At 38.6% G+C, this 12,352-nt stretch overlaps 1 protein-coding gene across 1 annotated transcript in view; it reads left to right on the top strand.

Annotated features, from left to right (window-relative positions):
• Positions 1 to 761: 761 nt before the first annotated feature.
• The window catches only part of LOC135224566 (uncharacterized), a 233,478-nt gene continuing 221,887 nt past the window's right edge, over positions 762 to 12,352 (top strand). The window contains exons 1-2 of the mRNA XM_064263674.1: positions 762 to 1,032; positions 6,533 to 7,965. Of these exons, the coding sequence (XP_064119744.1) occupies positions 6,550 to 7,965 (1,416 nt within the window). The 5' untranslated portion in view covers positions 762 to 1,032; positions 6,533 to 6,549. The remainder of the gene's footprint in view (positions 1,033 to 6,532; positions 7,966 to 12,352) is intronic.

The raw sequence follows: 12,352 nt of genomic DNA, 5'->3' as shown, positions 1-12,352 counted from the left end.
TGCATACTCTTATGTATGATTATTTTCCATGAAATTATGTACTGACGATGTCTGTCTTTTCTTGGCGGTTATCTATCAAAGCACTGGCCTAGAGAGAGAGAGAGAGAAGAGAGGAGAGAGAGAGAGAGAGAGAGAGAGAGAGAGAGAGAGAGAGATAGAACTTATTTTGACTTGTACTTTGGTAGTTTGATTTGTTTCATATAGAGACTGCTCTGCTCCCATATATATCGTTTGAAATATTTGAAGATCTTCGAAAACACGAGTGAGTAACATGATCTCCATAAGGATAATCTATGGAAATGTATTCACTCCGTTTTCGTTACGTAGATTGCGAGTAGAAGACGTTTTCTGCATAGAATTACAAAATTATTCAATATGATATTATGTATATACTCATAACTAACGCGATTCAACGTATTCAGTAAATAACATTTATCTTTTCGAAGAATACAGTTAACTGATAAAGATAAAAAGTGCCTTGTAAACGGATACCTCAAAATGCAATAGTCACCCATGTATTGTATTTTAGAGAGAATGGAAGTGAATGCGTTTGACATAAGATTAATCATATCACCATAAACTAACTGATTTTAAGTGCTGTAATTATGCTTATCAGGAATATATTGCATTTAAATTTATATATCTCAAAAGACATGCATTATCAACATCACTAAGAATATATTTTGGGGGTTCAGGATTTGTGCTAAGACGCATCTGCTCACCGAGTTCAGTCTTCTTCACGATCGTCAAGTCAGTAGTTGACAGTACGTGAACGTAAGAGGTGGACAATGCGTTACATTGATGTAGAAAAATATTTCTTGTGGTTTAAATACCTTGAATAATGAATAGTTTGTTTGTTAATTATATGAAGTGATATTCTGTGAGGTAATAACAGTGAAAATGACTGCGAATGGGCCATTTTTTCAAAGTTATTTTCGTTAAAAAGGAAAAATATCTCGACGCATTCTGGTGACCCGCGCGAATTGCGACTAGCACCTGTAATTTTCGGTAGTTTGGATTTGGAGTGTGATGGTAAGTTTTTGTTTTTTTATATATATTTATTTATTTATTTGCCTTTCATCCAGCCTGATTAGACAAGGACAAACTTACGAGGACCATTTAATAAATCTGAATTCAAATACATTTCAATTCATTATCCATTATTGACTTTTATGAAGTGTTAGTTATTACGGTTGACTACCCCTAGTTTTTGCTGTGTTCTGGAGGTCGCAAATTCTATTTCTCAGACTGCAGTGCCTAATTGTACATACGGATTGTTTTCATGTGTTCATTATTAGTAATTTGGTAGACGAATCGTTCGTGTATTAGAGCTAGAATGGAGTAGAATTTTTCCCATGAAATGGTAGTGCAATTAAGATTTAAATGAGCGGTAGGCTAATTGTGAAACAGTTCAGATGAGAAAAAAAAGTCATACAACATTTCTAGGAATTATATAACTTGTAATGGTTTCACATTTTCAATCACCAGAAGTGAAAACTCAGGCCTGACAGTATTTACTTCGACCAAATCATGAGTTATTGCTTCTGTTTTGTTAAAATTGCGACGAAAATATGTAAAGTTAAACTATTTTTCAAAATGTTCTTGCCCGTTATTCGTTTATTTTTATTTATATATATATTTATTTATTTTTATTTTATTTATTTATTTATTTTGCTAAGGCGATTTTCCTGTACCTAACTGGGGTGTGGGTTAGATGTAGCGTTGCGATATACAATAATACATTCATTCGGTTAACTATTTTTATTTTCAACATTTTGAAATACCTGCGACACTTTTGGTCAATGCTTTATCATAGATGTCATAATGAGTGACCTAACCCCTGTTGGAGTAGAAAATAGAGCCGCCAGATTAATAAAAGGACTATATTCCCGAGATAGAATAACCCCAGGACTAATTGAGCTACATTAGCTCTCAGTAAAACCAAGAATAGAATATAAAATACTAATTACAGAGAGACTGCTGAGGCGTCTTTAGACCTGAAATGAGTAATGGAATCAGACAGGCAAGTGAAGGATAGGATAGTATATTTTTACCTAGAACAAACTGTGAGTCAGGCGAGAGAGCATTTGTACATTGTGCACCAAACTATACAACAAAATACCGCCTGAAGCGAAGAGTTGACAAGAAGAAAGCAAATTCTAAAAAGAACTAAGACTCCCATTTACTGCAGGAGCCATGATACTGACGAGCAAACAGTAAAAGACAGTTATAAAATAATAAGAAACACCTTATTTTAAAAACTTACAGGGGCCCGCGAGAGAGGGAATCATCCCTGTGGAGAGCTGCAAATAAAACCAAAGTGAACGAAGAATTAGTGCCGTATCAGAGCATCCGTCCCGCAGCCTTTCTATAAAGAGTTCTCTTGCAGCGCCAGTTTTAGAAACCGTACATCAGTCAATCAGTCCCTTGCTGGAGTTAAATTTGCATTCTTTCCATCGAAATATATGTATGTTTTTGCCTTTGTTAATTAGCTATTTATTGTATGCCTTCTCAAATGCTGCTGTTAAGTGGGAATTGTGGCCTTTCAGCTTTCTTCATAGAAATGTAGGCCTATGTTTACCTGAATGCTAATGATGGTGGTAAAATTGTTAAAATTGTCCACTGAAAGGCAGAAGAAAACATATTGCAGCAAAAGTACATCCTAAACTAAGTTCCCCAAGCTAACCCTTCCCTAGATGCGCTATGCCGTGACCTGACCAGAGGCTCCCCTCCAGGAACTCGTCCCCACCACCTAATCTGACCTCCTTGACGACGCCCCAAGCTTGGCTTAGGCAGTGATATGCATACTGAAACTTGCCTACGTGATGATAATGTTACGAAATGGCCTGAGGAAACTATAAATCAGCAAGTACCCCCATTGAACAAGTGGAAGTGCAGTTGCCTTAGGATTGTTGTATGTAAAAGTCCTTCTTTCATGTCATCAAAGCTCAGTGGTTTTGGGGACAGCACTTGGCTGGGGGCCCTAGGAAATTGTTAACATAGTTGGGTTTCATGAATGTCCTTCAAGCGCAAACCTGAATAGGCCACCCAGTAATTGCTTAATTGTTTTTGCATTTGGCCGAAAACTCCACCACGTCTTCTCTCTGATAGTTTTCATGCTAGATTTTCAAAATTCCCAAACACACACGCACTCACAATCTCCTACCCCCAATGAAATTTTCTATTACTGAACTTGGCTTCCTCTTGCCCACCTTTCCTGGGCCATCCAGCCGAGTACTATTGGTTTCAATGTGAACCATGGAATGGACATGCGCAAAATTGCCGTGCGCAGCATGCGGCCATTGCAAAGGGTGGAGACTGGAGAGAGCTTAGTTATGGCGCCAGTAAAGCAGAAACGTAATGACACCAAAAAAAGGCAGTCAGTGCTTCGCCATTAACTGTACAGACTACAAAAACAGATTCTCTAAACAACATGGCATCTCTTTTCACAAGTAAGTTCAGTTTTTACGTGTTTTTTAGTCAGTATCAGCAATGGTAAACATAGCCAAACAACACAGTATCATCCATGTGGTTCGCCTGATTATGGGCATACTTTTAATTTACGCTATTATCAGGTAGCCATGATCCACAGTCAGGGATTGCAGGGTAGAAGCATTCGCCAGAAATGCAATAAACTTGTTCTCTTCAAGGGGCAGTAATATTCAGTGTTACGAGTTCAGCTTTTGTACAATTACCATAAAATTGTCTAAAAATTCTGTAATGTAGTGGTAAGTCAGCCTGCATCACAATACCCACCTCGTCATGTTGGAGTATAATCTGTTAATTTTCCATGACAATTTGTCATCTATGACATTAGTTGCATTATGTTGAAGTAAATTTAATAGTACACGTTATTGAATCTGGTCATTTCTGTTTACGTGATAATACATTTAAAATAGACATTGAATTATTGGTATTAATAAGACTGAAACTAATAAGTGATCTGTAAAAATAAAGTATTTATATCAACAAGTGTGTTTCTTTTTGTAATAATGATTGATATAGGTCAGCAATAAGCATTAGTCAACATAATTACTATTTACGTCCATTATGTCATGGTGATGAAGTCAATCCCTTGGTGACACAGACTGGATAACAAGGTGATAAGACTTAGGTAGTGCATAAATTGCAACGTAGACTGTAAAGACTTTGTTACCTGGAAAGGATATTAAATATGAGGGGTTCAACAGGCTTTAGTGGTAAAATATATTACACAACGCCATGGCAAAGACATGAAATCACTCATTCTCAGCATATGTCATGCATGATTATTTCTATTGTATGAGACATATACCTGTTTCATTGGAAAGTGCTTTTCAAGAGCTTTTAATCGATTATGAATTTATTAAGATTTATATTTTAAAATTTGGACAGTAATGTAAAAAAAAAAGCAACCTCAGGTAAAATGCATATCTGGATATCTTTACTTGAAGCACTGCAGCGCCATATTTTCTACATGCTTAATTATGTGCATTCAAAATTAATTTTAAGAGCTTTCCAATGAGCCTATATTTGTTAAAATCGGTGGAAAATGAAGGAAAACGGATAAAAAAAAACTGCAAGACAATGCTGTAATAGCTTAATTCAGCGTCATCTCCACCTTTTCCTATGGTGTCGCGCAGTGACAATCAGCCTCAATACATTCATGAACGCATGTCCATTCCATGACGAAACTTGAACCAGTAGTTTGCTTTGTGGTTAAAAAAAAAAAAAAAAAAACTAGATCAGCAACGTTGGTATGCGTATGCCTTGCTTAAGGTAAACTATCTGTATAGACAATATTTTTTCCCAACATACATATACATTTTCAAATGCCGTGACCTTGAGCTCTGAAATATGTAACCTAAATCACGCTACAACTAAATGTTCCATATTTAATTCTATCAAATCAAATACTTTTTTTCTCTCGTTTAACATATACATCACTGACACAGTCATGTATGATTTATCAAGGGCAATGGCTGATAGCTTTATACCTGGCTTGATTAAAATGCAAAGTAATACATATACCTACTGACACCACTTGAGCAACACAACTCCTGGGATAATAACAACTTGTGGCCACTGGAAGTGGAAGTGGTCTAGTCAGTGATTACCCTTACACTGGCTCTTTCCCCGAAGTGAAAGGCTAAATTAAATTTTGATGAGCTGAGAGGACTGGTGATCTTTTTGAACTACGTCAGTGCTATATGGCCTACCTCGTGATCCTTGGACTTTCAACCTTGCATCAATGGAATATTAAGAAAGATTTTAATAGATCCGTTTGTATGAATGAGATACATTGTTACAAGGCCTCCGCACAGAGGCATTTCTGAAGAGATCCATAAAAAGTATTCTTCAAAGAGGAGTACTTCTTAACAAGTCCACACACAATAATTCTTAAGCAAATCCACGCCAGATCATCACGCAGTTGTTACTTAACATATCCACAAAACCTCATCATTGCACGAGAGCAGTAATTACTTCAAAATAAGCGACTTTTGAATTCCACACTTGCCCTTCTTGATTCTTACAAATTCATTCTAGAATGCTTACTCACTTCCATTCCCTACAAAGAAGCCAGTGTGGCCAGGTCAGAAAACTAGCACAAACTGGATTGTTGCTAAATTAGCTGTGACCTTCAATGATCAAACAGGTGCAGTTTACATGGCAGTGTAAACCATCAGGTACCCTAAAAAAACAAATTATTTTGAAGAAATAAATACATAAGTATCTGCTTACATGTGACAGTCGACAGTACAAAATTGTTGAACAGTGGCTTTTCTTTCATTTACTCATGGGTTGCTATTATAGTAGACCAAGATAATATTTCACTATATGAAACACTAAGTCTGGCTGTAAATTGAGACAAAAAGGATAAAAGATTGCTTTTTTGTTTTGTCTACCCTGCTTCCTAACTTGTACAATATTCTGCCTGAGCATAATATTCATAAGCACTGCCTAGTATATCTAACAGTTTCATATTTTTTCTCTGTACTATTGCAGTGCCAATACGTATTATATTCTTGTGCTCATGTTTTTAAGTTTTGATACTTCTGCTCAAATTCATCAATAAGCTAGTAATTTTTTAGGTGACTTTACTGTCATTTTCTCTCTATTTTCAGAAATGAAAAGGTACTTATATACACATATTAACATTTCTAGTTCTTAACAATTGACCTAGCACTCACATAAACATTCACACTGTTTTTGTTCATCAGATTGATACTCATTTTATTGCCATGTACCTTGATTGCTTGGTTCAGTAATTTGAGGAAAGGGAAGTCACAGTAGACAGAAGATAAACATTAACTTTTACATTAAATATGACTGCAGAAGAAATGCGAGGATATGGTTAGGATGGTTTAAATTACAGCCTAGTAATCATCAAGATCTGAGGAAGCATTGTGTTAGCTGGTGGTATTTACACGTAAGTCATCTTGCATATGTCAATAAAATACTTTATAATTTTATTGCCAAATCTCCTTCATTCTCATTGAAATCAACAACCCTTAATATTTATGAACTATAAATTTTTTTCTACCTTTTTCAGGTACCCTGCCACAAAAAATGAAGAGGTCTGGTCAGTACAAAATATCAGGGTCTGGGTCAAAGGGCTCACCTGACAGTGACATTGCTGTTCCAGGTCAGTTCAGAATAAACCCTGCAGATTTGCCACCTAATGATTCGCCCGTCTCAGAATTTCCTCATATGAACTCCTTAGTAGTCACAATAAACAAGATGTCTGATTCTAGGCCACCAAACAAGAACTGTGAGAATATAAGTGGACCCAGAGGTACCGTGAACAGAGTGGAGCAAAGGGTGAAGAGTTTCTTACAGAGAGGAGAATCCAAGTTGAAACTTCATGAAAACCATATTTTACCTCCTCTCACTCAGTCAACAGCAGATGATGTATGGCAATATGGCCATGTAGTAACTTTGCCCCGCCATCCACGTCATTCTTTAGCGCTTTCTAGTTCAGCTCTTAACCACCTCTCAGCTTTAGAAACTGCTTCTTGTCTAAGTGCTAGTAGTGGTTATTCCTCATCCTCATCAAGCAGCTATGGAAGTTTCAAGAGCAGTGCCTCAAGTAATTGTTCAACTCTCCCTAAAAGGAAGACCATCAGTGAAATAAGTATAAAGCCTTCTCCCTCTAGATCTAGCATATTTGTAGATAATCCAATATATGATATAACTCCTGGAACAGATTCCCATACCCAACCCCAGGCCAGTATATTCATACATTCCAAGAATGATAATGACCCAAAATATCCCAAAAATAAATTATACAGACATCGAAGCGCATCAGTTCCAAGGTGTGACCCCTTGTTTGATGACATTATTGACATTAATCAGCAACCATTTAAAAGGCAAAGTAATCATCGAGGATCAGCACCTAGTCATGAGTTTCTGTATGGTGATAGGTCAAATTCAAATCATGTAAACTATGAGTGTGATAACAGTGTTAGCCCTCAGGTATATTCCAATTTAGAAAATGAGCCAATATATGACACTATTCCAGGGGGCGATTTGCACAGCCCTAGGAAGTCAGTAAAACAAGAACAATCCTCAGGCCATCTAACATCAGACTCCTGTACCCTTGGTGAAAATTGCTGTCTGGATGAATCTGCTCTAGATTTTATTGACTCCTGTCCTCTAACTTCTATCTGCTCCAGTGTTGATATGATTAAAGAAGAGGACCAAGTTGCTAAAGAATGCCGAGAATACTTTGAAAAACGGTTAAAAAACTCGGAGACCTTAAAAAAAAGATGGTCCATGTGCTCCTCTGACTCAGGGGCAGATTCTGGGGACAGTGAAATGTCTTCATTATGTTACACATCATCTAAATCAACATCTAGTGCTTCATGTACCGCTGCTAGCCAAAGTTCTAGCACCTTGATACTGTCATCCTCCGAATCACAAGAAAAGTCACCCACCGCAAGAAGCCAGCTAGACTGTAAGATGAAATTCCTCCGCAAAGAAATAGTAAGTACCATTGCTGATTGTTGTGTAATAACATTGGAGGGAATTTTTCCTTCACTGCTAAAGCATTTGATGAAGAACCTTGTTTTAATGGTGGGTGAGATATTGAAACTAACTTTTCTTATTCTTTTGAAGCATGATTTTGTACTAAAATAGAGAAATAAGCATTATCGAATAAGATTTGTGTCCTCTTCACAGCTTTCTGTACTACCTAGCCTAGATTGTGTATTTTCAGCTACATCGTGTCTGATATTTATTTCATGATAGTTATACCAGATATTATACAATGGATGCAGTATCCAATATTATTGCAGTAAGGGATGATATGATTGTCTCATAACCTACACAAGCAAGGATCCCTTCACCCCCACCTAGCATAATTTTAAGTTCTCAGGTCCTCTCTTACCTAGTGCATGGTGTCCCTATAAAAGGAGGTCAGTAACCCTTACCTTCATTAGAATCAAAACTTGCATAAGTATCATGGAAAGTTAAAATGCATTAATCTTTTTCACTCATTTTGCATTTTCGTCCCACCCATAAACCTTAGTTTCCCACTGTGGTCCCCATAATTCTAAGATGTAAAAGAGGATGTCCACCATTTCTAAAATTGGGCTGACCTGTTGATTTGCTACTGAAATGAGCACCAAGTACTTTCAAAACACACAATATACACAGTCAAATCATATTTTCACTTTCAGAATACAATTATGGTTTAAAGTAAAAATTTACCAAGCATTCAGTAAACCTACTTAATTAGCATCAGAACTTGCATATTTATGCTGCCATGGGGATATTAGAATGCATCTTTGTCATCTCACTCTTCTATTTCCCTTCTCCCCCTCAAATCCCAGTCTCCCACTGTGATCCCCCATAATTGCAAGAGGGGTCCAGTATCTTTCAACTACCAATTTATTACCAAAATGAATATCTGAAAATGTTCAAATCACAATAAAAATCTAATCAGCCAAAGTAATCTTAGGAACATGAGTTGCACTTCAGCACGGAAGGATTCATGACTATGAACTAAAGCCAGTTTTTTTTTCAACCAATGCCTGAATTCCAAAATCTGGTGGAAATTAGAACCAATCAGAGTTCAGCATTGCCCATGTACCCACATTTCCAGAGGAAAATAACGAAAGATATTTCATGTATGCTAGCCATCCTTACCCACAGTACACTGGACAAACAAAATCCGACCAGGAGTCCAACTCATGTGACCATGGAAACAGATCCAAGTAGACAACAAACATTCGCTGGTAAATATGATGGTAAGAGTAAACATAGAATAGATTTTAGTGTTTTTCGTATTTTGCGAATTACGAGACTTAAGGGTAAAGCAACGAAACTCTAACATCAGGAACTGGTGTTAAAGTGACAAAATACCAAAGCCATTACCTTTCAAGGAACATTATTCCTCAACAGGAACTGGAAACAGTTGCTGAAACTTGGTAACAGGCGGTACCTAAACTGATTAGTGAGGGGAGCCCCTCCACTCACTTTATGTTGTAGGTTACGCATTCATGGCACGGTCTGTTTACGTTTTGTAAACAGCAATCTTATTTTAGGCCCTGGTAAATGACAGATTTGTGTGCTGCACTCCTCTGCCTGGTTTGACTGAGAATTTTTCTTCATCTACTGGATCTAAATGAGAAGTGATCATCAGAGGTTTGAAAGGTGTTAGCAGGTGTGTGGTAGCTTTATATCATCTGTGCTGTTGGATCCCCACTAGTTTTGCTCCTTCTGCTTGGGTAGATCCTACAGATGTGTTTCTGCCTGTGAGGTGTGTGCAGTGTCTCAAAGCTTAATTGATCAGATTATCATTTTCTTTTGTTTAGTTCCCCCCAAGCACTGCTCCTATATTTGAGACCCATTCATAGTGCACATGAAATTCATGCATAAGCTTGATTTGAATGTCAACATTGTGGGAGGGAGGTCAAGAAGCATTCACTGGGTCTTTTCTGAGAAATACTCCACCCTTAACATTGTCAGATCTTTGATAGTCTTCCTCTCAAACTGCTCCACCCATATCATTAGCACTTTTCTCATTTTCCCTTGGTTAGTCTAAAGATAGTACACAAATGAAGGCAGGTGATCAACACTCACTCTTTGACAGTGCCAGTGAGATTGACATACGTACATAGTTCATCACAACTTACCCTTATATCAGGAACTGCTTATGGTATGTGCACTGTTGGGCACTGGACCCATTGTTTGCTTCTTTTCTGGACTACTTAGCTTTGGATAAGGTGACTCTTATTCTACTGCTGCTGCTGTTGTGATTCCTTCAAAATAGCCCAACTGGTTGAGCCTACTATAGCAGTCATCCTGCCTGTGGAAGATACCCATCCAATATGAATACAGGCGATGCTTTACTGTCTGCACCTACCATGACCTCTTCTTGTGGTATGCCTGAGTAGAGAAAAACTCATGGACTAAGTAAGTTGAAGATATGCATGAGCCTACATTTATTCCTCCTCCTCTTTGAGTTCCTTCTCCTTTTCCTCCTTATTTTTATATCCCCTGCATTCTTTTGTAGGAAGAAAAGGAGGTGGTCTCAGATGCCCTTTCACGAGGTACGAGAGGTCCTGCTGGACTTTAAAAAAGTGTCTATACCTTCTACAGAAGGAACGTCTGCTAAAGGAAGGGTTGACAAGGGGTTTTCTGAGTGTGCTTGAGACCCAGTTCCTCCCTATTCCTTCTTGGACACAGGACTGCCCTGAACTCTTTCTCTGTTCACTCTTAAGGTCAGTGCTGCCTATCCTTTGGCATGTGCGTGGTTTGTGTGCATGTAGACAGCAAGTTCATGTGTGGCAGGTCGCAAATTTAGTGACCCAGCTACAAGTGATTATGCAGGTTCTCTTGGTGTTTCTTAATCCCCCAGTGCATGCATAAGCATTCACCCATGGCATTAACAAGTTCAGCTTCAGCCAGTAGTAGGGTATTCTACAATAGGGTTGACCACAATTTGAAATGTGCTTATTCTCTCCATGAGCCAACCTCAGCTTGTGGTTTGTGGTCTCTGCTTCCTTTTGGTGCTTGGGACCTAATGAATGGTCTGAGCTCCAGATCTGTAATTCAGCAGACTGAATAAGCTACTTCCCCATCCTCTGACATGTCGGAGGAAGCTCTTCACAGTAAACATTACTTCCCCAAAGGTTGACTTGTCAGTCTCTGACAATATTTTCTCTCATAGAGAGACTCTGCCAAGAAGGTGTTACCTTCTCATTTTATTGCAGTGTCTTACTGAACAATTATACAGCTGTAGGTTCCCTACGAATGGCAAACAATAGATTCAAAACTTCCGCGGTGGCGCCGCCATCGCTGATGTAGGTGACGTCATCTCCCTCCACTTGAGGGAGCTACAGGTACAAGTGCCCAGGTAACATCAATTCGTTCTCTGCCAGCTTCTGATGAACATCAGTGGTCGGTGCAGACTTTTCTTCATTTGTTGGGAGGTATATCTCTCCAATATCGGTGAAGTATTCAACTCCGTGTTTGTAGGATTGAAGCTGAATTTCTTTTCTGCAATTTTGTGGTCTTACCATCATGTCGGACTCTAGTCCTTCAGTAGTTAGGTTTTGCCACGGAGGGTACAAAACTAGGTTAGCTAAATTAATTTATGATTTCCACACTAAGTGCATTAAGTGTAGGGGTTGTGAGTGCTCTAGAGAGTCTACTTGTGATGAATGCAAGGATTGGAGTGAACAACAGTGGAAAGTTTTTGTTTCTCACTCGGGGAAGGTAATTAAGGATAGGAAGAGGAAGGCGGCTCTCAGAGCTCAAAGTAAGACTAGTTTAGCTTCTTCTGCTTCTTCTATCGAAGCACCTGCTCCTATTCCTTCTCCTTCTCCTCTTATTATGTCTCCGATCTTGAGTCCTCCTACTCCTGCTCCTGTAACTCCCTTGCCAACTTCCGGTGGAGTTTCTCCTGACACCATTCCCAGCCTCGAGTCTAAATTTGAAAAGAAATTTTATGTATTAGCTAACACAGTTATGCAGTTAGGTTTATCGGTAAAGTCTTTCATAGAAAAGACTTCTAGTGAAGTGAAAAGTGTCAGTGCAGTGCAATCTGAGGGAGTGGTTGTTTGTCCCGATAGTTCTCCTAGACGAATGTCCCTGTCCCGCTCCCCCGCCTCGGGGAGAAGACATACCAGAGGTCTAAGGGAGACTGTCAGGGTTTGCCCACAGACAGTCGCTTCCTCCATCGATCCTGTGGTGCGACGGCAGGATTCGACTAAATACCATCGGAAAGGTGTGTTGTTCTGTAATCAGTTATCGACAGAGTCGAGTGATTCGTCATCGATTAGACATCGTAAGTGGCATGATTCTTCAGTCTCACGTCCATTGAAGAGACGTTCGACTGGAGAGGTGTTCTCCGCCCCCTGTGAAG

Source organism: Macrobrachium nipponense, chromosome 12, assembly GCF_015104395.2.
Source record: "Macrobrachium nipponense isolate FS-2020 chromosome 12, ASM1510439v2, whole genome shotgun sequence".
In the NCBI taxonomy this organism is placed as follows: domain Eukaryota; kingdom Metazoa; phylum Arthropoda; class Malacostraca; order Decapoda; family Palaemonidae; genus Macrobrachium; species Macrobrachium nipponense.
Note: the sequence above shows the minus strand (reverse complement) of the source record. Positions and strands in the feature narration are given on the sequence as shown.